Source organism: Schistocerca americana, chromosome 3 (genome assembly GCF_021461395.2).
Source record: "Schistocerca americana isolate TAMUIC-IGC-003095 chromosome 3, iqSchAmer2.1, whole genome shotgun sequence".
In the NCBI taxonomy this organism is placed as follows: Eukaryota; Metazoa; Arthropoda; class Insecta; order Orthoptera; family Acrididae; genus Schistocerca; species Schistocerca americana.
The window spans coordinates 544,026,160-544,053,805 of NC_060121.1; the positions used below are offsets into that span (position 1 = coordinate 544,026,160).

Below are 27,646 nucleotides of genomic sequence, written 5' to 3' on the forward strand. Positions count from 1 at the left end.
AAGTCACTAATATGTTTCCAATACTAGGAATCAAGCTTTTGCCATACTAATAATGAAGAGACTGCAGAGTAACAAATGGAAAGTCAAACACAGAAACATGCAACACAGGTTACAGGAGAGCTGTAATGATTGTAACAACAAATGGCAGTGAAGACTTTTGACATAACAAAATCATAATGAAAGTTGTGTTACCCTTAGCTTGTTGGAATACCTTTGGGACTGTACCACTTCACCAGTGTATGTGTCAATGTTAAGGTTCATTTAATTATGTTATGTCTTATATGGCCTATGTAGTGTTGCCATGACAGGAACATCTGAGGTAGACCTGGAAGCACCACAACAGCAGTCAGGTAACTAACCACTTGTATATATGCAGACTGAAGCAACAAATGAAAATTTGTGTGAAGGTCAGGATTCAAATAAGGGTCTTCTACTCAATAGATAAGTGTGCTAACCACTATACCATCCTGGCACAGTGGCTTCCCACAAGAGCATGGACTACACAAGCATAACTCCCTCCTCAATCCAAATTTCCATTCTGCCTCAGTCTACTTGGTGTTCCCCCTATCTCAACCAGCACTACAGAGGCTTTCCATCTTGCTCATGGAAGTGTTATTTTCATTTTTGATTTAATGGGCAGGCAAAATTACATTTCAAACCTGAACCTCACAGTTTTCTTAACATATTAAGTGTGCTTTCTAATTTCAAACAGCGGACTGATGTCACTGATGTCAATGAGCTTTGGCAAGTATTACATTATCAAAAATTAAGCCACAGTCTGCAGCTCTGGTAAACTGCAATTATTATTTGCTTAGGGGTATGTAATTGTGGCAACTAGGTAGTATCTACAAGGAAATAATCCACAAAAACATTTTATTGCAGCATGGTTTTACCAACAAAAATTAAACACAAATTTAACAGTGAAGGCTGAAAAATAATTTAAGTATCAATAATCAATGTACACTATTAACAGATGCTAAATATAAATACCAACAATAAAATTGTACATACCTAAAATTGTAAACAAAAAAAGTGTTTTAGGTTATCAGTAGAATGATTGTTTTTTTTTTTATGTAACACAAGTATTCTCTTGGAAATAAATTGCGTCCATGAGTACACCTAAAAACACAGAAGGCATATGAAAACTTTAGATGTTATTTATTGATTTATAATTTCATATTCAGTACGAATACTTTCACTGTGACATTACTTTATGTCTCCAGCATGAGAATAAAGCAGAAAATTCTAGATGAAAAGGGAAGAACTAATAAATTGCAATAAAACTGTATAAAAAACTTTGAAATAATTGAGTTTGAACAAGTAATTGATTATAAAATCTACATTACAATCAACTGTTCTGCTAGACACTAGTGCCTTCAGTATATTTCTAGACAAACTTATATCTAGAATTAATGTAAAGCTACTGTGATACCAATTTAATTTACTTGATGTAGATGTGTTATACCTCTGAAAAGCATACTGGAAAGTGAATGTATAATTTATTACAGAGTTGAACTTTGATAACACATGCTTTCCTCAAATCCTTCTAGCAAAATTAAAAAATGGAGACTTTCTGTTTTCAGTTTTTTTTTTTATATGAAGGGAAGGATGCATTTCAATAAATCATCCCAGTGCACATCAATGATAACTCACAACCTCTACTTTTAAGACATATTTTGTCTGTTGTGAATGTTGGCATTCTTCTGAAGGTTTCCACTGACAGTAAACGTTTCAAAGACAGTTTCTTTGTTTAACCTACTCTCAACAGTCTTCATATATCTGTTTGATATATTTGAACATAGATCAACTCCTTTTCAAGATGTGAGCTACAAAGTAAGACATATTCTGACATAGATTTGAATATCTAATAAGACATAACAACTGTCAAATTTCCAGTTACATTTGAGTTTTAGTTTTTAACTGTAGAGTAAGAAAAAATGTTAACTTAAATTCCTCAAAAACGACAAATCTTAAAATTTTAATTTGTATTTATGTTTTCAGTGATTTTGTTATTATCCTCATTTTTCAGTATGATCTGTGTATGCAAGTCACATTCAAACAACATGAATGCATTATCTTATTAAAGTAGTTTATAATTTAATGACAGTAAAGTTACTAAAACTAATTAAATTACAATTAATTTCAGATCATAAAATTACAAATTATATTGCTCTTACACCTAAATAATGTGGATTTATTTCATGTCATCATGTGGTTCACAATGAAATAAAGATCTTTATGTCTTAACTTATATCAATATTGCAACTATTTGGAGTTCATTTTAAGTGGCTCACCCACAGCACTATCACAGTAGTGTCCTGTATCGTGTCACCTAAATTTATTAGGAACTTTTGGTGACTGTATCATACTTTCCTGGATATCAAATATGTCATATGTTTGTGATAGTGGAGTTACAAAAGTACATCGCTGTATATATGTATATTTTTCACTGTGCTCCTGACTTTTCCTAAAGAGCAACAACACTGGGGATTTCTTTTGATGTGAGCTGGGGATGTGTGCCATTGCATGTCCACTCCTGCTGCATCTGGCTGGCATAGGGCAGCAATTTTGCCACTTGGATGGTTCCCTGAAAATAATAGTAAAACAGAAGAATTAATGACCAAAAGTTTTGAATAGTGATTCAGTTGTAACATTTGAATAACATTTAAGAGATTCTTAAAAAATTAAACAGAACCTCTGACTAAGTCAACTGTTAATGATTCTCTCCTCCTTCCATGTAAATCCTATGAATTTGCATTTGAGACATTTCATATAAATTTAAATTGCAAATCACTGATTAAGTTATAATGGCTGATTAACTTCATTGTAAATGTATTCACTCAGCTGTAAGGTCTGAGTGTTACTGCTATTTCTGATTAGCATTTCCAAGAACATGAACAATCACAGAGAATTAGCTATTGTGTCTTTACAGCTAGTTACCTAACACATTTTGAAAATACATTTAAAGAAAAGCCAAAATTTTTCACATGAGTGGAAATGCTGTTTCAGTTATGTCAACAAGTCTAAATTAAACTAGAAAACCATGAACAGTAGATAATGATGACAGGTTTTCTTTAAGACTGGATGTGAAAGAGAGCCTTAGTCATATTAGATGATTTACACTGAAATGTTGCAATATTACTTATTATGAGTTTGCCAAGTTTGTGTCATATGCTTCTTATTTTGCATATTGTTATATTCTTCACAAGAATGCAGCGCCAAAGCTATAAAATTAACCAAGAAGACAGTTTTACCTGTGTCAAATAAGCCAGATTTCCTAGAGAAGTAATAGAAGAAAGGAAAATGGTATACAATATTTTTGAGTTTTCACTAGTCCAATACACAGTCGATTTATTTCAAGCTGTCGGCACATAAATGGGGAACATCTTTCTATCTAGCATGTCAATATCTGATACCAGTAAAGCAGTTTTGTGGAATCTGCAACAGCGAAGTTCTAGTTATCGCCTTGGAAAAACAGAGTTACGTAACGAATTTCTACAAAATATTTGACTGGCAGAATAAATTCATTCTGCAAATAAATTTTTCTTTGTTTGCAGGTACGTCTCTGCAGTCCTGCTACACACTGAAAGCTCCAGGTCGCAGTACCCTAGCAAGCCGCTGGAGGAGCCTACAGAGTTCCTTATGATCGTCCAAAGACGATAATTACCCGTACAGAGCTGCATCGCCAGCTAACAGCCTTACAGTCCTAATATTGCTATACGATATAGTTAATCAGTATTGAAAGCATTATGTGGTATTACGTTTGCTTGTGCTACACCTGATGCGATCCTCGTTCCTCTGGAACATTCGCCGTCCAGTATAACCGTACTTGGTTCTACACTCCTGGAAATGGAAAAAAGAACACATTGACACCGGTGTGTCAGACCCACCATACTTGCTCCGGACACTGCGAGAGGGCTGTACAAGCAATGATCACACGCACGGCACAGCGGACACACCAGGAACCGCGGTGTTGGCCGTCGAATGGCGCTAGCTGCGCAGCATTTGTGCACCGCCGCCGTCAGTGTCAGCCAGTTTGCCGTGGCATACGGAGCTCCATCGCAGTCTTTAACACTGGTAGCATGCCGCGACAGCGTGGACGTGAACCGTATGTGCAGTTGACGGACTTTGAGCGAGGGCGTATAGTGGGCATGCGGGAGGCCGGGTGGACGTACCGCCGAATTGCTCAACACGTGGGGCGTGAGGTCTCCACAGTACATCGATGTTGTCGCCAGTGGTCGGCGGAAGGTGCACGTGCCCGTCGACCTGGGACCGGACCACAGCGATGCACGGATGCACGCCAAGACCGTAGGATCCTACGCAGTGCCGTAGGGGACCGCACCGCCACTTCCCAGCAAATTAGGGACACTGTTGCTCCTGGGGTATCCGCGAGGACCATTCGCAACCGTCTCCATGAAGCTGGGCTACGGTCCCGCACACCGTTAGGCTGTCTTCCGCTCACGCCCCAACATCGTGCAGCCCGCCTCCAGTGGTGTCGCGACAGGCGTGAATGGAGGGACGAATGGGGACGTGTCGTCTTCAGCGATGAGAGTCGCTTCTGCCTTGGTGCCAATGATGGGCGTATGCGTGTTTGGCGCCGTGCAGGTGAGCGCCACAATCAGGACTGCATACGACCGAGGCACACAGGGCCAACACCCGGCATCATGGTGTGGGGAGCGATCTCCTACACTGGCCGTACACCACTGGTGATCGTCGAGGGGACACTGAATAGTGCACGGTACATCCAAACCGTCATCGAACCCATCGTTCTACCATTCCTAGACCGGCAAGGGAACTTGCTGTTCCAACAGGAGAATGCACGTCCCGTGCCACCCAACGTGCTCTAGAAGGTGTAAGTCAACTACCCTGGCCAGCAAGATCTCCGGATCTGTCCCCCATTGAGCATGTTTGGGACTGGATGAAGCGTCGTCTCATGCGGTCTGCACGTCCAGCACGAACGCTGGTCCAACTGAGGCGCCAGGTGGAAATGGCATGGCAAGCCGTTCCACAGGACTACATCCAGCATCTCTACGATCGTCTCCATGGGAGAATAGCAGCCTGCATTGCTGCGAAAGGTGGATATGCACTGTACTAGTGCCGACATTGTGCATGCTCTGTTGCCTGTGTCTATGTGCCTGTGGTTCTGTCAGTGTGATCATGTGATGTATCTGACCCCAGGAATGTGTCAATCAAGTTTCCCCTTCCTGGGACAATGAATTCACGGTGTTCTTATTTCAATTTCCAGGAGTGTATTAGACAGTCTCACACACTGTCAGGTCACATTAACCGACTTTTGCAACGTGGAGCACTGTGAAACCTTGTACGAAGAGATTCCATGAGATACTGGAAGCTACTAACAGACGTAGTCATGCCGACTAAGTGCCACGGCCAGCTGCACTAGATTTCTCGTTGAGGATCCATGGAGTGAACTGTATGGGCGAGGCAGTCCCACAGATTCTAGACTGCGTTTCAGTATGGGCAGTTTGGTGGCCAGGGGAGTACGCTTAACTCATCCTGGTGCTTTTCAAACCATGCCGTGTGACACTTTCCCATCGTGCCGCGGATATAGGCGTCGACGTGGTTCCGAACTATAGATGCAAATTTCTGTTGATCCACCGTTGAGCGGACTGCTGTGGTCGAGCGGTTCTAGGCGCTTCAGTCCGGAACCACACGGTTGCTACGGTCGCGGGTTCGAATCCTGCCCCGGGCATGGATGCGTGTGATGTCCTTAGATTAGTTAAGTAGTTCTAAGTGTAGAGGGCTGATGACCTCAGATGTCAAGTCCCATAGTGCTTAAAGCCATTTGAACCACCGTTGCGCGCAAAACATTCCCGGCATCATAACGCTCCCTCCTCCTGTCTGGACTCAACCGACTATTCTTTTAGAATGTCTGCTTTCAGGCGGTTCACGCCGTATACGCCAACGGCCATCTGTCTGATGGAGCATATAACGTGGCTCATCTGAAAAGGTCCTCCGTCATCACACTGTGGTCCGCCTCCGGTAGCTGAGTAGTCAGCACGACAGATTGTCAATCCTAAGGGCCCGGGTTCGTTTCCCGGCTGGGTCGGAGATTTTCTCCGCTCAGGGACTGGGTGTTGTGTTGTCCTAATCATCATCATCATTTCATCCCCATCGACGCGCAAGACGCCGAAGTGACGTCAAATCCAAAGACTTGCACCAGGCGAGCGGTCTACTCGACGGGAGGCCCTCGTCACACACCATTATTATTATTATTATTATTATCACACTGTGGACGTCCAGTTGCGATATTCGCGCGTGTATTCCAGCCTTTGTCGCCGATGAACAGCAATCAGCATAGGTGAAAGAACCAGGCGCCTGCTGTGGAGTCCTGTAAGCAGAAACGTTTGCCGCCGCGTTGAGGAGACACTGTTGGTAGGTCCTTGATTCACCTGGATGGGAAGAGGCTCAACCGTCTCATATCTATTCGTCCAGACACATCTTCCACAGCCGTCTTTCAGCCCTGTCATCTATGGCCCATGATGCACCACAGTCCCCTCTGCACGACTTCCGATATTTTGCCATGCACGGTACAGTTTAACCACGGCGGCACGCGAACAGTTTACAAACGTAGCCGTTTCGGAAGCGCTTCCACCCATGGCCCAATACCCAATGATCTTGTCCTTTTGGACGTTAGATAAATCGCGCCGCTTCCGCATTACAACAACTGCATTGTTTCCCACGTCCTCCCGAGACGCTTTTCGTAGCCTCCAGTGCTAGTGCTGCCACCTGCCGTCTGTGAGTGGTTATTGCACGTCGATCATAGGTGGAGGCCACATTTATGTGGTTGGACCGAATACTTCCGAAGATACACTACTGGAAATTGAAATAAGAACACCGTGAATTCATTGTCCCAGGAAGGGGAAACTTTATTGACACATTCCTGGGATCAGATACATCACATGATCACACTGACAGAACCACAGCCACATAGACACAGGCAACAGAGCATGCACAATGTCGGCACTAGTACAGTGTATATCCACCTTTCGCAGCAATGCAGGCTGCTATTCTCCCATGGAGACGATCGTAGAGATGCTGGATGTAGTCCTGTGGAACGGCTTGCCATGCCATTTCCACCTGGCGCCTCAGTTGGACCAGCGTTCGTGCTGGACGTGCAGACCGCGTGAGACGACGCTTCATCCAGTCCCAAACATGCTCAATGGGGGACAGATCCGGAGATTTTGCTGGCCAGGGTAGTTGACTTACACCTTCTAGAGCACGTTGGGTGGCACGGGATACATGCGGACGTGCATTGTCCTGTTGGAACAGCAAGTTCCCTTACCGGTCTAGGAATGGTAGAACGATGGGTTCGATGACGGTTTGGATGTACCGTGCACTATTCAGTGTCCCCTCGACGATCACCAGTGGTGTACGGCCAGTGTGGGAGATCGCTCCCCACACCATGATGCCGGGTGTTGGCCCTGTGTGCCTCGGTCGTATGCAGTCCTGATTGTGGCGCTCACCTGCACGGCGCCAAACACGCATACGACCATCATTGGCACCAAGGCAGAAGCGACTCTCATCGCTGAAGACGACACGTCTCCATTCGTCCCTCCATTCACGCCTGTCGCGACACCACTGGAGGCGGGCTGCACGATGTTGGGGCGTGAGCGGAAGACGGCCTAACGGTGTGCGGGACCGTAGCCCAGCTTCATGGAGACGGTTGCGAATGGTCCTCGCCGATACCCCAGGAGCAACAGTGTCCCTAATTTGCTGGGAAGTGGCGGTGCGGTCCCCTACGGCACTGCGTAGGATCCTACGGTCTTGGCGTGCATCCGTGCGTCGCTGCGGTCCGGTCCCAGGTCGACGGGCACGTGCACCTTCCGCCGACCACTGGCGACAACATCGATGTACTGCGGAGACCTCACGCCCCACGTGTTGAGCAATTCGGCGGTACGTCCACCCGGCCTCCCGCATGTCCACTATACGCCCTCGCTCAAAGTCCGTCAACTGCACATACGGTTCACGTCCACGCTGTCGCGGCATGCTACCAGTGTTAAAGACTGCGATGGAGCTCCGTATGCCACGGCAAACTGGCTGACACTGACGGCGGCGGTGCACAAATGCTGCGCAGCTAGCGCCATTCGACGGCCAACACCGCGGTTCCTGGTGTGTCCGCTGTGCCGTGCGTGTGATCATTGCTTGTACAGCCCTCTCGCAGTGTCCGGAGCAAGTATGGTGGGTCTGACACACCGGTGTCAATGTGTTCTTTTTTTTCCATTTCCAGGAGTGTACTAACTGTGATGGTATCGTGACTAGTGATCGACGCCTTTCGGAAATGCAGGAAGAGGGAACTATCTGTTTACATGCATCTGTTGTTTATAAGATGTTCTGAACGAACGAAACAAACTGTTCTTTACACGAATGGTTTTTCTGAATCGGCGCGAATCTTTGAAAGAAGCTTATTTTTCTCTAGCAACGTCATATTTGAGTTCAGGTTATGCTTTAGGATTCTGCAACGTAAGGACGTCAGCGCCTTCTGTACATATAAAAGGAAATATACTGATTTATTAGCTGACTCGTCATCGCCGCCCGACCGTTGTGGCCGAGCGGTTCTAGGCGCTTGTCCGGAACCGTGCTCTTGCTACGGTCGCAGGTTCGACTCCTGCCTCGGGCATGGATGTGTGTGTTGTCCTTAGGTCAGTTAGGTTTAAGTAGTTCTGAGTCTAGGGGACTGATTACCTCAGATGTGAAGTCCCATAGTGCTTAGAGCCATTTGAACCATCATCATCGCCCAGCCAAAATCGGTAAGGACAGGAACTTCGAATTTGGAGAGGGAGTTGATCTTACACTGTATGCTTAGTTTAAAAAGAGTGTTTTCGAAATTACACCCCTAAGGAGGTGAAATACGGGATGAAAGTTTGTACGGAAATATTTAATTACCAACGCAGTTTTAAGCTAAATCTATGGAAGTCTGTGTTTTGCTTCTTCGTTAGAAATAAAGAAATATGTGTTTCTGTGCTTTTGGAGATTCAGCCCGAATGGGAATGAAAATTTTTACGACGATATTTCATTTGAAACCATTTTTGAAGCTAAATCCAAGAATATTGGTATTTGACTTCTCGGTTGAAAATAAAAATATATGTGTCAGAGGATGAAAGTTTCTATGAATGCCAGGATTAACAAAAAGCTCCGAATCCACCTACCAGGATCCCGTTTTCGTCAGAAGTGCATCCAGGAAATATCTTAATTGGCGTGAAAAGTTTATAAGGTGGCACAATTTGTGAGCTAAATCTAATCGGCTTTATCAGAATTACACAGAAAAGAAAATGATCTTTAACATATTAATTTTTCAGTAGGTCTAATGAACAATGATTGAGGAAAAAATCGTAACATCAAAAAATAATTAATGTAAAGCAATGAAATTTCGCGACTATATTTGTCTCGGTGCTGTATTTACGTGATTAACATTGCAAGATCACAGCTTAATGTAAGTACAAGATAGGTCATTGTAAATGGAAAACGGGGGTGTATTAGCGACCGGTGTAACCAGCGGAATGTTGAATGCAAGCATGCAAACTTACATGCACTGTGCTCTACACGTGCCGGATGTCAGTTTGTCGGATGGAGTTCCACGCACGTAGCGCTTAGTCGGTCAATACAGGGGCACTTAATGCTGTTTGTGGATGATGACGGTCTTGTCATCCGACCATGTCCCGCATGTGCTCGATTGGAGACATATCTGGTGATGGAGCGGGCCAATGCAACATGTCATTACTCTGTAGAGCATGTTGGGTTACAATACCATTATGTGAGCGAGCCTTATCCTGTTGGAAAACACCCCCTGGAATGCTATTCTCTGGGAGCTCCAATGTTAGGCGGGTGATGGAGCCCCAAAGGGAGATAGCAGGCAAGGCAGGAAAGAATTCCAGTGCGCATTCGGTATGTTTGCCGGGAGGCCCCATCCGTGATGTGGAGGAGTCCCTGCCGGCGCTATCAAGCGCAATGGGTGCAACCTGATGCATGTAGAGCAACACACGTCGGCATGAATAACGCCTGCCGCTTGGGTTCTGAGGCCATCCTCGGCTCCTTTCAGTGGCTAGCTGAGTTGGTGAAGGCAACTAGCAACGCACGCGGGGTGCAGGCTAAGCTGTCTATTTGTAGCATCGTACCCAGAGTTGATCGCGGTCCTCTGGTCTGGAGCAAAGTGGAAGGTCTAAACCAGGGGCTTAGACGACTCGGCGACGGTATCGAATGAGAATTTCTCTACCTCCGCTATCGGGCGCAGAATTATAGGGTTCCCCTACATAGGTCAGGCACGCACTACACGCAGGAAGCGGCTACTAGGGTAGTGGAGTACGTGTGGCGTGCACATGGGGCTTTTTTAGGTTAGAGAACTCCTCCCTTTGGATCAAAGACGATTTGCCTGTTAAATCAGCCACAGCGACCTCAGAGAATCTTGGCCCTCGCAGCTCACAGATAGAAAAGATTAGTAAGATTTTAATAAACTGCAGGAGCATCCAAAGAAAGGTTCCAGAACTAGTATCGCTTAGTGAAAGTTATAATGCACACATACTACTGGGAACAGAAAGCTGGTTGAATCCAGACATGGACTGTGCGGCTGGTCTCGGTGGAGGTTCGAGTCCTTCCTCGGGCATGGGTGTATGTGTTTGTCCTTAGGATAATTTAGGTTAAGTAGTGTGTAAGCTTAGGGACTGATGACCTTAGCAGTTAAGTCCCATAAGATTTCACACACATTTTTTTTGAATCCAGACATCAATGATAACGAAATCCGAAGTTCTGATTGGAATGTTTACCATAAGGATAGGTTAGTCGTCAATGGTGGCAGCGTGTTTATTGCAGGAACAAATTTGGTAAAATCTAGCGAGGTCATCACCGATCAGGGTGAAACTGAGTATCAAAGAACGGTCAAAAATGGTGATCGGGTGCTTTTATAGACCACCTGGGTCAGGATTTGTAGTTGTGGAGCGCTTCAGACAGAACTTTCAGAATATCATTAATAATTTTCCTGATCATGCCGTTGTAAAAGGGAGGTGACTTCAAATTGCCAAGTATAGATTGGGACCGTTATGCCATCAAAACTGGTGCCAGGGACAGGGAATCGTGTGGCACTGTTCTTTATGTTTTGTCCGAAAATTACCTTGAGCTTACAGTTCGAGAAGCAACTCTCAGGGTAACGTCTTAGATCTCCTGGCAACAAACAGACCTGAACTTATCCAACCAGTTAACGTAGAGGAAGGTATCAGTGATCATAAGGCTGTGACAGCATATATGACGACTGGTGCTACAAGGAATGTTAAGAAACATAGGAAGATATATTTGCTCAGCAAGGGTGACAGGATACAAATTTCAGAATATCTCAGCAGTCAGAATCAAATATTCGGTGATGAGGACGAAGATGTGGAGAACAAATAGGAAAAATTGAAAGGCATCGTTCAATAGTCCCTAGACAAGTCGCCCGGGTTTCCGGGTTCGATTCCCGGCGGGATCAGGGATTTCCTCTGCCTCGTGATGACTGTGTGTGTGTGATGTCCTTAGGTTTGTTAGGTTTAAGTGGTTATAAGTTGTAGGGGACTGATGAGCATAGCTGTTAAGTCCCATAGTGCTCAGAGCAATTTTTGAACCTAGACAAGTGTGTTCCGAGTAAGGTTTTAAGTGACGGGAAAGATCCACCATGGTGTAATAGCCCTGTTAGAAAAGCGTTACGTAAGCGATGAGTACTTCATCTCAGATTCAAGGTAAGTAAAAACCTAGCTGACAAACAAAAGCTGAACGAAGTGAAAATGAGCGTAAGCAGAGCAATGACAGAAGCGTTCAATGATTTCGAAAGTAAGACGTTGTCAACCGACCTGAGTAAAAACCCTAAGAGATTTTGGTCGTATGAGAAATCAATAAGCAGGTCAGAATCATCTCTTCATTCTGTCAGCGACAACACCGGCGCCGAAACGAAAGATAACAGAGAGAAGGCCGAAATTCTGAATTCGGTCTTCTGAAGTTGTTTCACCGCGGAAGATGGTAATACTGTCCGTCCTTTTAATCGTCGTACGAAGGTCGAAATGGCAGATATTGAGATAACCGATAGCGGAATTGAAAAGCAGCTACAATCGCTTAGTAGCGGAAAGGCTTCTGGACCAGATGACATATCTATGAGATTCTACAAAGATTATGCGAAAGAACTTGCTCCCTTCTAGCAGTAATTTATCGTAGATCGCTTGAGCAACGATAGGTACCTAACGACTGGAAAAAGCGCAGGTCATCCCCGTTTTTAAGAAAGGCCGTAAGACAGAGCCACACGATTATAGACCTATGTCGTTGATGTCAATCTGTTGTAGAATTATGGAACATGTTTTATGCTCAAGAATTATGACGTGTTCGGAAAATGAACGTCTCCTCTATAAAAATCAACATGGATTCCACAGACAGAGATCCTGCGAAACTCGGCTCGCTCTGTTCCTCCACGAGATCCACAGCGCAGTGGACAACGGCGCAAAGGTTGATGCCGTGTTCCTTGATTTCAGTAAGGCGTTTGACACCGTCCCGCATTGCCGTTGAATGGAAAAAAAAAATACGAGCTTACGGAGTAACGGAGCAGAACTGCGATTGGATTAAAGACTTCCTTGCAGATAGAACTCAACACGTCACGCTTAAAAGAACTAAATTGACAAATGTGAAGGTAATATCTGGAGTACCTCGGGGAAGTGTGCTAGGACCGTTGCTGTTTACAATACACATAAATGATATAGTACAAAGCGTCGGATGCTCTTTAAGGCAGATGATGCAGTAGTCTATACCAAAGTAGCAACGCCAGAAGAGAGTAACAATTTGCACAACGACCTGCTGAGAATTGATGAATCGTGCAGGATCTGGCAGTTGACCCTGAACGTAACATATTGCGCATACATAGGAAAAGGAATCCCCTACTGTACAGGTACATTACTGATGACAAACAGCAGGAGACAGCGTCTGCCGTAAAATATCTAGGCGCAACTATCCAGAGCGACCTTAAGTGAAATGACCGTATAAAACAGATAGTGGGAAAAGCAGACTCCAGACTCAGATTCATCGAAAGAATATCAAAGAAATGTAACTCATCCACGAAAGAAGTCGTTTATAAAGTGCTTGTTCGCCCGATTCTTGAGTATTGTTCCTCTATCTGGGATCCCTAGGACTGATAGAGGAGATAGAGCAGATCCGACGAAGAGCGGCGCGCTTCGTCACGGTATCGTTTAGCTGGCCAGAGAGCTCTGTGGAGATGCTAAACAAACTCCAATGGCAGACGTTACAAGAGAGGCGTTGTGCACCACGGACAGACTTACAATTGAAATTTCGGGACAACATTTTTGAGAAGGAGTCGAACAACATACACTCCTGGAAATTGAAATAAGAACACCGTGAATTCATTGTCCCAGGAAGGGGAAACTTTATTGACACATTCCTGGGGTCAGATACATCACATGATCACACTGACAGAACCACAGGCACATAGACACAGGCAACAGAGCATGCACAATGTCGGCACTAGTACAGTGTATATCCACCTTTCGCAGCAATGCAGGCTGCTATTCTCCCATGGAGACGATCGTAGAGATGCTGGATGTAGTCCTGTGGAACGGCTTGCCATGCCATTTCCACCTGGCGCCTCAGTTGGACCAGCGTTCGTGCTGGACGTGCAGACCGCGTGAGACGACGCTTCATCCAGTCCCAAGCATGCTCAATGGGGGACAGATCCGGAGATCTTGCTGGCCAGGGTAGTTGACTTACACCTTCTAGAGCACGTTGGGTGGCACGGGATACATGCGGACGTGCATTGTCCTGTTGGAACAGCAAGTTCCCTTGCCGGTCTAGGAATGGTAGAACGATGGGTTCGATGACGGTTTGGATGTACCGTGCACTATTCAGTGTCCCCTCGACGATCACCAGTGGTGTACGGCCAGTGTAGGAGATCGCTCCCCACACCATGATGCCGGGTGTTGGCCCTGTGTGCCTCGGTCGTATGCAGTCCTGATTGTGGCGCTCACCTGCACGGCGCCAAACACGCATACGACCATCATTGGCACCAAGGCAGAAGCGACTCTCATTGCTGAAGACGACACGTCTCCATTCGTCCCTCCATTCACGCCTGTCGCGACACCACTGGAGGCGGGCTGCACGATGTTGGGGCGTGAGCGGAAGACGGCATAACGGTGTGCGGGACCGTAGCCCAGCTTCATGGAGAAGGTTGCGAATGGTCCTCGCCGATACCCCAGGAGCAACAGTGTCCCTAATTTGCTGGGAAGTGGCGGTGCGGTCCCCTACGGCACTGCGTAGGATCCTATGGTCTTGGCGTGCATCCGTGCGTCGCTGCGGTCCGGTCCCAGGTCGACGGGCACGTGCACCTTCCGCCGACCACTGGCGACAACATCGATGTACTGTGGAGACCTCACGCCCCACGTGTTGAGCAATTTCGGCGGTACGTCCATCCGGCCTCCCGCATGCCCACTATACGCCCTCGCTCGAAGTCCGTCAACTGCACATACGGTTCACGTCCACGCTGTCGCGGCATGCTACCAGTGTTAAAGACTGCGATGGAGCTCCGTATGCCACGGCAAACTGGCTGACACTGACGGCGGCGGTGCACAAATGCTGCGCAGCTAGCGCCATTCGACGGCCAACACCGCGGTTCCTTGTGTGTCCTCTGTGCCGCGCGTGTGATCATTGCTTGTACAGCCCTCTCGCAGTGTCCGGAGCAAGTATGGTGGGTCTGACACACCGGTGTCAATGTGTTCTTTTTTCCATTTCCAGGAGTGTATTACTTCCCCCCACATACATCTCGCGTATTGACCACGAGGAGAAAATTCCGAAATTAGAGCCTATACAGAGGCTTACCAACAATAATTCTTCCGACGCACTATTTGCGAATGGAATAGGGTTGGAGGGATCAAATAGTGGTACTAAAAGTAATCTCCACCACACACGATTAGGTGGCTTGCGGAGTATGATGTAGATGATGTAGAGGTTATCATGAATTGCAGCACAACTGGTCGAACCACCAGACTGATACAAATCTGCAATCAGGGTGGTTGGGATAACCACCAGAGTGCTCCTGCTGTCGTATGAAATCGCATCCGAGGCAGTAACTGCACATGTAGGTCCGGCGCGTCTTGCACGCAGACAGCGCGGCTGCTGACCCTCGACTGTGGCCTCCTCACCAACACACTGCCATCACCGGTAGCGAGGCAGAACCAGCTTGCATCAGGAAACGCTCTCGCTTGACATCATCACTGAAATGGCGGTGGGCTGGGGTGAGTTAAATGCACACTAAAGGACGTCTGGCTCGGCGCTGTCCTTGGAGTAACCGATTTGTAACAGTTCGTTGCGTCACTGAGGTGCCAACTGCAGCTCGTATCGCTGCTGCAGATGCAGTACGATTGGCCACAGCAATACGCCGAACACGATTGTCTTCCCTCTTGGCAGTGCCGTGTGGCCGTACATTCTACTGACCACCGAAGCCTGCAGTCACGTACAGTGGCTACGTTCCGCCAAGTTGTTCTGCAGTATCGTCGAACGATTGTCTAGTTTCTCGTGGCGCTATTACAAGACCTCGTCCAAACTCAGTGAGTGTTGATAATGGCGTATTTGTCCCCTTAAAGGCATTCTTGACTAACATCAGCTCAGTACGTCCAATCTCAAAAGTAACAAACCCTCACAACCTTTTCTTTTTTTTAATATACATTTTTTTTTTACGCAAACCTGATTTGCATCCACATTGTGAGGCTACTAACGCCACTCTTACGCGACTTGCGCGAAATCTGAATAGACATCATCTTTCAGATATAGAAACACGCCTACCACATGTCGTTTATGCCGCGCAACTCCTTCTAGGTGTTGTGATTCTTTTTCCATCACTGCAAGTTTATAAAATTATTTTCGTTATAATTACTACGCACATGCGAGCGAAGAAGCGAGCGCTAAACTAATTGGTCTATATTTGAGAATTCTATACACTACCCTTCTTGTAAATAGGGGTGACATTTTCCAGTCACAGGGGACTTCACTACGCAAGCAACTCTCTGTAACATGAGCTACTGAGAAAGGAGGTCATTCCAATGTGCATTCCACCTAACATTTAACTAAACTACAAACAGAGAAAAGTAAGTATAGAAAAGAGGAAGAGTTGTGGGTTAAATGCTCTCCGCAGCCGCTGCTGGCTGTGAAGTTGGCATAAAGAACGGGTATACACCGCACGGCTAGGTCCCAGCATTCTGTTACTATTTCCATTTCAGTGCGGTCCTGCTGATGTAGGAAATGTTTACAGATGGCACATTACGGTACATTATTAACTTAAAATTAAATTTAGCAGTAAGGATATCGTACAGATGATCATATCTGTAACACTAATCTGATGTTAGTAGTACTGTTTGACACACGTAGAGCAGATGAGGGCGCATCCCTTCTTTATCGTATCGTCTCGGTGGCCTTATAAGGTGTGATTGTTACCGAGGATGAGGACGACCGACGACGGAAGTGTGATCTAGTTACGAAAAACATCCTGAAGTAACATTTCATTTTCACTACCTAGCCTAAGGTGGCCCAGATTTGTGTATGTTCGTGTTAGTCTGTGTCTGGGCCATAGCTGCAAGTCCACTATTCCTGCGAAAAGAATGGTGAACGTTTCACCACCGTCAGATTGTTCAAGCAGTTCCTGACAAACAAAGCCCTACTCCCCTGACCGCTATCCACGTTGAAACTTTTTGTTGTTTCTAAAATTAAACGCAGTGCTAAAAGAACACCGCTTGTATACAGTTGATGACAGCAAGGAGAACTGGTTACGGGCACGTCAGAACATTCCAAAATAATATTTCTCCAAAGAGCTTTGTGAAGCATTAACTCCGCTACGGCATGTGTGTAAACAGAGAGCAATAACTGATAGATGAGAACAGGCAATGGAACATTGCGCATTACGTCCGGCCAAGTTGCTGACTTTGTAATCTGTTGTTAAATCATCATCATCATCATCATCAACAACAACAGCTGAAAGTGCTGCTACTGCTGCACCAGGTGTGTTTCAGTTCTTTAATGGTACTGCCTTGTTTTCCAACTTCATCGATCTATTGGTTTGTATTAGTGTCTCGGCTGTCCTAGATTCAGAATTGAGCTGCAAATGCAGAAACCAGTTGTCATATTTTATTATTTTAGCTGCAGTGCTCTGAACTACCGTCTCTTCTTTTGTATTTTCACTTTATCTGCAGTCAAGCAGTGAAAAACATACGTATCGAATGAACTTTATTGAAGTATACAGGGTGTTACAAAAAGGTACGGCCAAACTTTCAGGAAACATTCCTCACACACAAATAAAGAAAAGATGTTATATGGACATGTGTCCGGAATCGCTTAATTTGCGTGTTACAGCTCATTTTAGTTTCGTCATTTCAACGTGATCAAATTGTAAATTTTCACAATCAACATGTGTGGGCTGACGAGAATCCGCACGCAATTGTGCAATCACGTCACCAACACAGATTTTCTGTGAACGTTTGGGCAGGCATTGTTGGTGATGTCTTGATTAGGCCCCATGTTCTTCCACCTACGCTCAATGGAGCACGTTATCATGATTTCATACGGGATACTCTACCTGTGCTGCTAGAACATGTGCCTTTACAAGTACGACACAACATGTGGTTCATGCACGATGGAGATCCTGCACATTTCAGTCGAAGTGTTCGTACGCTTCTCAACAACAGATTCGGTGACCGATGAATTGGTAGAGGCGGACCAATTACATGGCCTCCACGCTCTCCTGACCTCAACCCTCTTGACTTTCATTTATGGGTGCATTTGAAAGCTCTTGCCTACGCAACCCCGGTACCAAATGTAGAGACTCTTCGTGCTCGTATTGTGGACGGCTGTGATACTCGTACAATACGCCATTCTCCAGGGCTGCATCAGCGCATCAGGGATTCCATGCGACGGAGGGTGGATGCATGTATCCTCGCTAACGGAGGACATTTTGAACATTTCCTGTAACAAAGTGTTTGAAGTTACGCTGGTACGTTCTGTTGCCGTGTGTATCCATTCCATGATTAATGTGATTTGAAGAGAAGTAATAAAATGAACTCTAACATGGAAAGTAAGCGTTTCCGGACACATGTCCACATGACATTTTCTTTCTTTGTGTGTGTGAGGAATGTTTCCTGAAAGTTTGGCCGTACCTTTTTGTAACACCCTGTATACGCTTCACACAGAAAAATGCTGGAGTCTAGTTTTCACACTCCTTCAGCACTAATGGAAGCGCAGTGACATCATGTAACTCAAAACAAGACTTTCTTTCTTATCTTTGTGACCCGGTGTTCGTTATACGATTCTCACGAAACATGTAAAAGTTTGCTGTAGGAATCGTGTGATTTACATGTAATGTGAGCGACGTAACACATAAACGTCAGAATTTTGTGTTATTTTGTTGCACTGATCAAGGTTTCACCGTAAAATGTCATTGTTTAGGTTTCGTCTATAGCTATTTTCTCCGATAATTTTGTTAATCAGTGCAGTGTAACGTATTTAATCCTCTGAACTAACATATACATAATCATTTGCAAATAATGCTGTCGTAAGGTTGTTATCAAGTATTCTAACAAGTTTCGTTCGAACTATCTACCACCTTGCGACGACTTCCTTTATGTTTCGAACAGTGTCTTACTCCCTGATGTGTGTAAGTCTTTAATGCAATTATTTTATGGTAATGATAATGCATGGTGCTGCGTATCGTCTTGTTAAAATATCCCAAAGGAAATCATTTTCCACCTTCATTCACAAAAACCAGTGGTAAAGGAGAAACAACACAATTATACTCTAAGTATTGTGTTGCATCTCGCTTAAGAACGTATCAGCTATTCCCTCATAGCGTTTATAGGGTTCCACATGTAGTTTACAACCAGTAACGTCAATTAAGATCTTTAATTAGTACAGTCATAGTAAACAATCATACAAAAACTGCAGAGATAAGAAAGCAATGATGTTATTCAACAGCCATACTACAAGTCAGACATAAACTGACGAGTGCTTAATAGCATGTTAGTCTAACTCTGCCTGGCATGCATTAGAGAAGTCCTTGCTTGGATTCCCCAGGTCCCGTGGAAGCCCAGGTGTATGTCCCCCATAACATAATACTGCCCCAACCAGCTTGTGTCCGAGGGCGGTGCATGTTATAAATGGCCGTTCTCCTGGATGATGGAGTATCCAGACAACCACCGACCTTATGTAATACAAAACGTGCTTGGTCTGACAAGACGACTAGTTTCCATTTATCCGCAGTCCAATTTCGGCGATCCCGAGTCCAGTACGATCTTAATAGACGATGTCATTGGGCCAACGGGGGAACATATACGGATCTTCTGCTGCAGAGCCTCATGCTCAACAATGTGAGCTGAACGGTGTGGTGCGAAACATTTGTACCTGTACCGGTTTTGTCGTGATGTACGAAGAAACTCACTATTTATCCTGCTTTGGTGTAAGAACAGGAAGAGAGCCGGCAATTTGTCTGAAGAGTCGGCCCGTGCTCCAGCACAGCTATATGCACCTACGGATGTACGCATAGAACGCTGTTTAGCCTGCTAGTCAAGGTGCAGCAATCCCATAATGGGTAGAACGTCACGCGTGCTCCGTGATCTCCGTAGTCTTTCTCACACGATTTTACAGAGACTATTCATTTAAAAAACTGCTTTTTACGTACTTCTAGCTTTAGACGTCTGTTTCATGGTGAAGTGATCATCATGTCGCTAATGGTCACACTTACTGTGATATTTGGAGTTAACAAAGGCGCTGCGCAATATTCGGAAAAGTTTGTAATGAAAAATATGGGTCGCTACGATTTATCGTTTGGTGTATATTACATTGTATTTTTCAGCTAATGAAATTTAGCTAAGATACTCAACTTTTCTTTAGACTTGGGAGGAGGTACCGGTCTCCAATCTCGAGAAAGTCGAATTTATTTAGTATGATCACTTCCGACCGCACGCGCGCGAGAATGAAATATTCATAACATACCTCATTTCTACTAAGCAGCTCGTGACATCGAGATGAGATTTTAGAAAATGATAGTACACAACGATTAGGGGTACTTTCTCATATGATTAACGTGAGGAACTTCCTTATCTACGTCGATACAGCCGAATCTACAGTATTTAATTTTTTTCAATTCAGTACTTTTTAAAACAAAAAGTCACTGAAAGCTTCTGAAAAGAGAATTTTCTGGTATGAGAATAAATTTGAAATTTATTTCCTCATGTTACAGCAAACCAACTTTCGTAAGATACTTTGTTTCAAGGTTCTGTCACAGAAGGTATTGCGCGATGAGTTCGAGCAAATTATGGTGCGTTTTGACAACAAACAAACAAACAAACAATTTAAACTGGTCAACAAGAGAAATGTAGCCGTTACTCATACCTGACGCTTTTTCAAATGTGATGACGTTAACAATTCGCACAAAAAAGAAATCGCCAATTCTCTTGCACTTTTGAGGAATGTTGTATCTCAGCATTTTTAACAGTGAACGACTGGAATGGAAACTTACCAAACGATGTTCACCCTGCTCATCCGAGAAACATGAAAATAAATTGCAGCCAGGAGTGTACTACATTTCTGTTCCTATCCCTACTGAGAGTGAAGCAGTGAACTTCTTCACCATAATTACATTTTAATGTACAAAGATAATGTGCATTTATAACCAGTTCAAAGACAGAGAAACGAGATTTGGTGGGGGTTTTTGCAAACAACGTGAGTGAAGAAATGAAATGTTTATTTTGATAATAAGAATATACTTCTTGATAAACTATTGACGTGTGTTGTCCCTAGTTTCTCGCATAATAAACCACTGCTTCAGAAAGAAAATAATTTGCCAAATTTCGGTACCATCTGCTTCTTATTAAAAGGATACTGGGTTACAAAATTAGGGCTGAAATTGCAACAAAAGGAGCTTTTTATTTTGGCCCGACTTGTGAACCTTCTCTCTTCCCGAAAATGCAATTTAAGCTTAGTGTCAACCATTTTATAACAATATAAGCTGCGAACACAGGACTATTAAATCAATGGCGTGAGCCCACTGCTGTTGTAGCTGAAGCATCCAAACAGTGCACGAAACACGCGCTTGGATTACTGCGCGAATGGGAACATTATTCTATTATTCTTGTGATTTTAAAGAAACAATTTAGTAAAAAAAGTATTTATGGCCTCATTGTGTAGCTTGATGGCAAAGTATCTTTCCATTTTTTTTAAAATCATTAAGTATTTTTCAATTTAGTTTTGAAAAAAAATCTTACTGTAGGAAGTAGGGGAGGGGGTTTGGCGAGATGCACCATCACATGTTCCGTCTTGATAGTTGCACAACTCTAGCGGCGGCTAAACTGCATTAAAATAGAAGGAGACTCAGTAGAAAAATGATGGGATTTTTGGCCTGAAAAGCACCGTTTTTCACTGTAGGGCGAGAACTTCTAACCTTTTCCTCTACATCTACACACACCACAACCTCACTTTACGGTATGTGGAGGAGGTTGCTTTGTGTTCACCGTCTCTTCCGTCCTTTCCTGTTGCAGACGTGAATGGTTTTCGGGAAGAACGATTGTAGGTGAGAATCCGCGTGACCTTGAATTCCTATAATTTTCAATTCATGGTCTTTTCACGAGATATACTTACCAGAAAGCGTTATATTGGTTGAGTCTTCTAGGATCGTACGCTCTCGGAATTTTAACAGCAAACCACACCGTGATACGGAAGATAACTATTTTTATTTTGTCTTTAAAGTGTGAGAATATTATTTACGCATAAACTGATCTTTGACTGCCTTACATTGTAAGTTTGGTGTACTTCGTACGGAAAGATGCATCTGTTTCGTTGTTTTGAAGGACTGGGGATGGTGATCATAGACCGAAGTTAATTATCTGGTGTCAAATATTATGGTTCATAATTGGAATAAATATAAAATCACGATCTGGCATCACTGCGGATTTCTGCTGCGACTATATCGCTCCTCACAGAGCTCCTCTCTTATAGTGTCTGCCACTGGAGTCGGCTGAGCATTGTCGTGAGTCTTTCGCGCTTACTAACTTTTAACGGAACGCGCTGCTCTTCTTTGGATCTTCTCTATTTCACCTACCAATCCTATCTGGTACGAATCCCAGAATAATGAGCAATATTTAGATGCTGGTCGAACGAAGAATTTTAGGCTACCTACCTCGTGGATGGACTTCTTTCTATGAATCTCAACTGACATGAGGCTTACCTACTATTAGTTTTATGTGGTAGTACTATTTTAAATCGCTACGTATGCGTTCTCCTAGATATTTTATCGATGTGACTGCTTCCAGTGATTGTTCTTCCGTCATGTAATCGTACAACAGCGTCAGTGGGGTAACGCAGGAAAAAAAGAAGGAAAGACCCACTACCAAGAACATAAGTGACGGTCTGAGTTTCCGACATGGACTGAAATGACTCAAAGAAACTGTATACCCCTCGGAACTTCTTGGTAAAATAAAACTGCTGGACCAGGATTCTTATGGATGTTTATCATGTAGCCATATTCACAAATTAATTTGCGATGTTCCACATTTCCGTATCATTACGATTTATCGTGCATAATATGCAAGGAGCATGAAACTAACAAACTAATTATGTATCTAAATAACTAACCACTGTACCAAGAGTGTATCCACTGTAGGGATTCCTGCATTTCGCCACAATCGTCTAGCGTTGCAACTTCTGTTATACAGCGGCATGATCCGCAGAGAGTCTCATGGGAATTCCGACGTTATCCAACAGGTAATTTACACTGAGATGGCAAAAGTCATAGGGTACCTCCTCATATCGTGTCGCATCACCTCCTGCCCTACGTAGTCGAGCAATTACACGTGGCATGGACATCATCATCTCGTTGGAAGTGCCCTGCAGAAATACTGAGCGATGTTGGCTCCACAGCTGTCCATAATTAAGAAAGCGTTGCCGGTGCAGGATGTTGCGCATGAACTGATCTCCCTATTATGTCCCAGAAACGTTCGATGGCATTCATATCGGATGATCTGTTTGCCCAGATCATTCGCTCGAATAGTCCAGAATATTCTTCTAGCCCGTGGTGAGCAATTGAGGCCCGGTGACATGGCGCATTGTCATTCATAAAAAGTCGTTGTTTGAGAAATTCGGGCTCACGAATAGCTGAAAATGGTCCCTAGGTAGCTTAACATAACCAAGACCTAGTCCATCCCATGCAAACACAGCCCAAACCATTATGGAGCTACCATCAGCTTGTACAGTACCTTGTTGACAGCTTGTGTCCATGGCTTCGTGGTATCTGCGCCAGACTCTAACACTACCACCGCTCTTAACAACTGAAATCTGGAGTCATCTGAGGGCCGGAAGGTTCATTGTGGTGCATACGTGTGATGTAAGCAGGTAACCATCCGACGGAGACGCACTCGTGCTTCCTACAGCCAACTGAGCTAGTCTGAAAGGGATCATATTGGGGTCTTCCTGGTATCGGGATGGTCCTGCCACACAAGTGGCACGTGCTGCGTCAGTTGTGCAACTATACTGGTATCAGTGGTCACGTGAACATTCTCACACGAGTAGACGACGCTCTGGACGTCCATGCAGCACAGATGCCTGCCAGGATCGTTGCGTCGTAAGGGCAGCAGTGGTAGATCGTACAGATACCACAGCACAGATAAGATGTCTTGTGGGCCCAAACGTGTCAACACGAACTGTTGCGAAACGGTTATTGGCAGAGAGACTATGGGCAAACAATATCCTAGCCCGTCTTCTAGTCGCCAGAGCATGAGTATGCACGGCTCGACAGGTGCCGTCAGAGGATCGCTTGGAAGATGAAATGGTCTTCAGCGATGAGAGCAGATTCTGCCTGCACGCAAGTGATGATCGTTGCGCGTACGACGTAGACCTGATGAGCGCCGTCTAGTAGAATTCATTCGTCCAAGAAACGCTGATCTCAAACAGACCAGCTGGTCTTGGGTGCAATAAGCAACAACTCTCACTCATCTTTGATGTTTCTGGATGGGACGCTAACCTGCGTTCGGTACGTGCAGAATGTTGTTAGACCCACCGTTTTGCCGTTCTTTGAACAGGAGGAGGAGGAGGATATTAGTGTTTAACGTCCCGTCGACAACGAGGTCATTAGAGACGGAGCGCAAGCTCGGATGAGGGAAGGATGGGGAAGGAAATCGGCCGTGCCCTTTCAAAGGAACCATCCCGGCATTTGCCTGAAGCGATTTAGGGAAATCACGGAAAACCTAAATCAGGATGGCCGGAGACGGGATTGAACCGTCGTCCTCCCGAATGCGAGTCCAGTGTGCTAACCACTGCGCCACCTCGCTCGGTCTTTGAACAGGAAGATGATGCGTTGTTTCAATAGGGTATTGCTCGTCCACACAATACCCGTGAAACTCAATACGCTCTGCAAGACGTGCAGCAACTTCTCTTGCCAGCACAATCCAGACTTGTCTTCAATCGAGCTACGCTTTTACAGTCGTCTAGAGTCCAACCAATATGCTAAGGTGCCCAAGAAGGGGCTGCAGGCGACGTCATGTTAGAAAAGGCACTCGCGTCGGTCGTCTGCTGCCACAGCCCCATTACCAAATCTGGCCGCACTGTTGTAACGGATACGTTCGTCGTACGTCCCACATTAATTTATATGGTTATTTCACGTGGTGCTGCTTGTCCGTTAGCGCAAACAGTTCTACGCAAACGACGCTGCTGTCGGTCGTTAAGTGAAGACCGTCGGCCATTGCAGAGTCCATGGTGAGAGGTAATACCTAAAATTTAGTATTCTGAGCACACTCTTGAGGCTGTGTATTTCGGAATGTTAAATTTCGTAACTATTGCTGGAATGGAATGTCCCATCTGTCTACCTCCAACTACCATTCCGCGTTCACAGTCTTGAGCGGCCTTAGTGACGTCGAAAACTTTTTCACATGAATCACGTCAGTACAAATGACAGCTCCGCCAACCCACTGACCTTTTATGCCATGTGTATGCGATATTATCGCCTTCTGTGCAGCACCACATTACTATGCCATGACGTTTGTCGCGTCAGTATATAGGTATTGTGGAAAGTATTGGTCCTACAACATTCTCTCGGGTGACCCGATGTTACTTTTACGTCCGAAGACTTCTCTCGGTTGAAAACGACATGTGGTGCTCTGTCTGCTGAGATCTCCTCAGTCGAGTAGCACAGCTGGTCTGACATTCTGTACGCTGTTGTTCCTTAGGTGGCAACGCTGACCTGTATCGAACGCTTTCCGGAAGACAAGGAACGCGACTTCTACCTGGGCTCCGGTATTTACTGATTTCTTGGTCTCGTCGGCGAACAGAGCGACCTGGACGAAGAGAGCGAGCCGAGTTCCACACTTCCGTTGATTTCGGAACCCATTTGGCTCCTGTAGAGCAGTATCGTACTAGGCTACCACCAAACACGTTCCAGAATTCTACAACGGACTGGCTGGTGTGTACTCACGAGGAACTTCTTCTTGAGGCCGGGCTCCTGGCGGAAGTAGACGAGGGCGTCCGTCGGCACGTGCAGCGGCGCCCTGGAGGCGAGCCGCAGGCGGCGCGGCGCCGCGCAGTCCAGGTGCAGCAGCAGCCGGCCCGCGCCCGGCTGCCACGCCGCCGCCACGTGCGTCCAGCCCGAGCTCGCTGCGGCACACACAGGTGGAGGCAAGGTAACAAAATGTTCGCATGTGTGTCAAATCTTATGGGACTTAACTACTAAGGTCATCAGTCCCTAAGCTTACACACTACTTAACCTAAATTACACACACACACACACACACACACACACACACACACACACACACACACACCCATGCCCGAGGGGGGACTCGAACCTCCGCCGGGACTAGCCGCACAGACCATGACTGCAGCGCCTGAGACCGCGCGGCTTATCTCGCGAGGCAGCAATGTAACACCACACACATACAAACGAGGAAAAGCTTGAAAATAGACGCTAGAGTGAGCGACTTTTGATTCACAGAGACATGTCACGTAAACAAACTGAATGTCATGAACTGTATACGGAAAACACGAGTGGCGTTCAGTAAGTAATATAACACTTTTTTCCCCGCTGAAAGCGGGTCAATTTTATTCGGTACTACAATATTATTCTCCACTCTTCTGGCTCCGAAATCTTATTTTGGCATTACAGAAGCGTCCAATTCCACCCTTCAGCTTTGCGCCATGACTTCATCGATATGCCGAAAACAACTACTTACAGCGTGCACAAAATGAAAACAATTACGTTACTATACACACACGCCGACAAACGCGAACAATCATGAAAACGAAACTAACGGGACAACCGCGGAAAATTGAGGGTTTAGGGCGGGGACATAAATATACATAAAAAACCTCCATACACCATACCGAAACAATATAAAAAAATTAAATTACAGAATTCCGCTACACCAACAAAACCACAGGAATCAAACATTTCCCCCCGACCACAGCTATAGATACCAGAAGACCAACATCTACAACTGCGAAAGATGGAACCAAATTAAGTCCAACTCAAAAATCCAAATACCCCATTGGGCCGTGGTAAAAATTGCTCTTTTGAAGAGCGCGTGGCAGCGCGTAGTGTGAAGCAGTCGCCCTCCGTTTCTGGCGGTGGCGCCGCTGTGGCAATCGCAGCTTTGGTGTCTCCCTCTGGTGGGAAAGGTTCCCTGTTTAGGGGCGCGATGAGCTCGCGCGGTGGGGTGGGGTGGGGAGTCTGGTCAGCCGGTCAGCCGGGTCAGTGTGGGGCAGTCAGAGTGTGTGTGTCGTCCCGAGTGCTAGTATGCGTTAGGCCGCCAGTCTGCTCGAGTTTGTTCAGGCAACGGTCTTTGGCGGTTGGATCAATCGGTTGGTCGGTCGCGTACTGGGACACAAGATGACTTGCCCGTCTCGAGCGTCGGAGCATGTGAGGTCGCCACATGAGTCCAGTGAGCCGCGCCGTATAGCGAGGGGTAGTGGCTTCGCGGCCGACACGAGAGCAACAGGAGTCAGCCCACGACATCGGTCTGGCCGGTGCGAGCTGCGACGCCGTGAGACGGGAGATCGGCGCGCCTTCCTGCGTCCGTTGAAGCGGCTGGCAGCGGACGGTTCGCGAGAGCGTTTTGGGGGTGCTGCGCCAGGTCTTCGCCAGACGTCGCAGTTTATTAATGCTTAACTGATTCGTGATATGTTGTTTCATTTACTTGTTAAATTCTACTTGCGTTCTTGGTCAGTCTCTCGTCCCAGTCCCCAGCTTGCTCGTCTGTCTCTCGTCCGCATTTGTTAGGCAGTTAGTGTGAGTGTGTGTGTGTGTGTGTGTGTGTGTGTGTGTGTGTGTGTGTGTGTGTGTGTGTGTGTGTGTGTGTCTATCAGTCTGCCGCACGTTAATAGCTGCCCCTGTCATGTTTGTCGGATTCGGTGTTAACGAATTTATTGCTTGAAGTGTAACGGCCGAATTCCTGAAATTTGTTCTCATCAGTTACCCACTGGCAACTACTTCCACGCTCACATAGTGTGATTAAATGTGTTAATGTTCTTGATGAATAGTTGGTAAATAAAGTAAATTCTTAAGAAAAGGTTTTGAAAGTAAATTCACGGTTCAAAGAAACTGAATGTCAGAACTGTATATGGAAAATATGAGTGGCGTTCAGTAAGTAATGTAGCA

At 45.5% G+C, this 27,646-nt stretch overlaps 1 protein-coding gene across 1 annotated transcript in view; it reads right to left on the minus strand.

Annotated features, from left to right (window-relative positions):
• Positions 1-551: 551 nt before the first annotated feature.
• Positions 552-27,646, minus strand: part of LOC124605730 — a 553,029-nt gene continuing 525,934 nt past the window's right edge. Inside the window, exons 5-6 of the mRNA XM_047137609.1 lie at positions 25,469-25,647; positions 552-2,587 (exon numbers count right to left, since the gene is read on the minus strand). Coding sequence (XP_046993565.1) covers positions 2,468-2,587; positions 25,469-25,647 — 299 coding nt within the window. The 3' untranslated portion in view covers positions 552-2,467. The remainder of the gene's footprint in view (positions 2,588-25,468; positions 25,648-27,646) is intronic.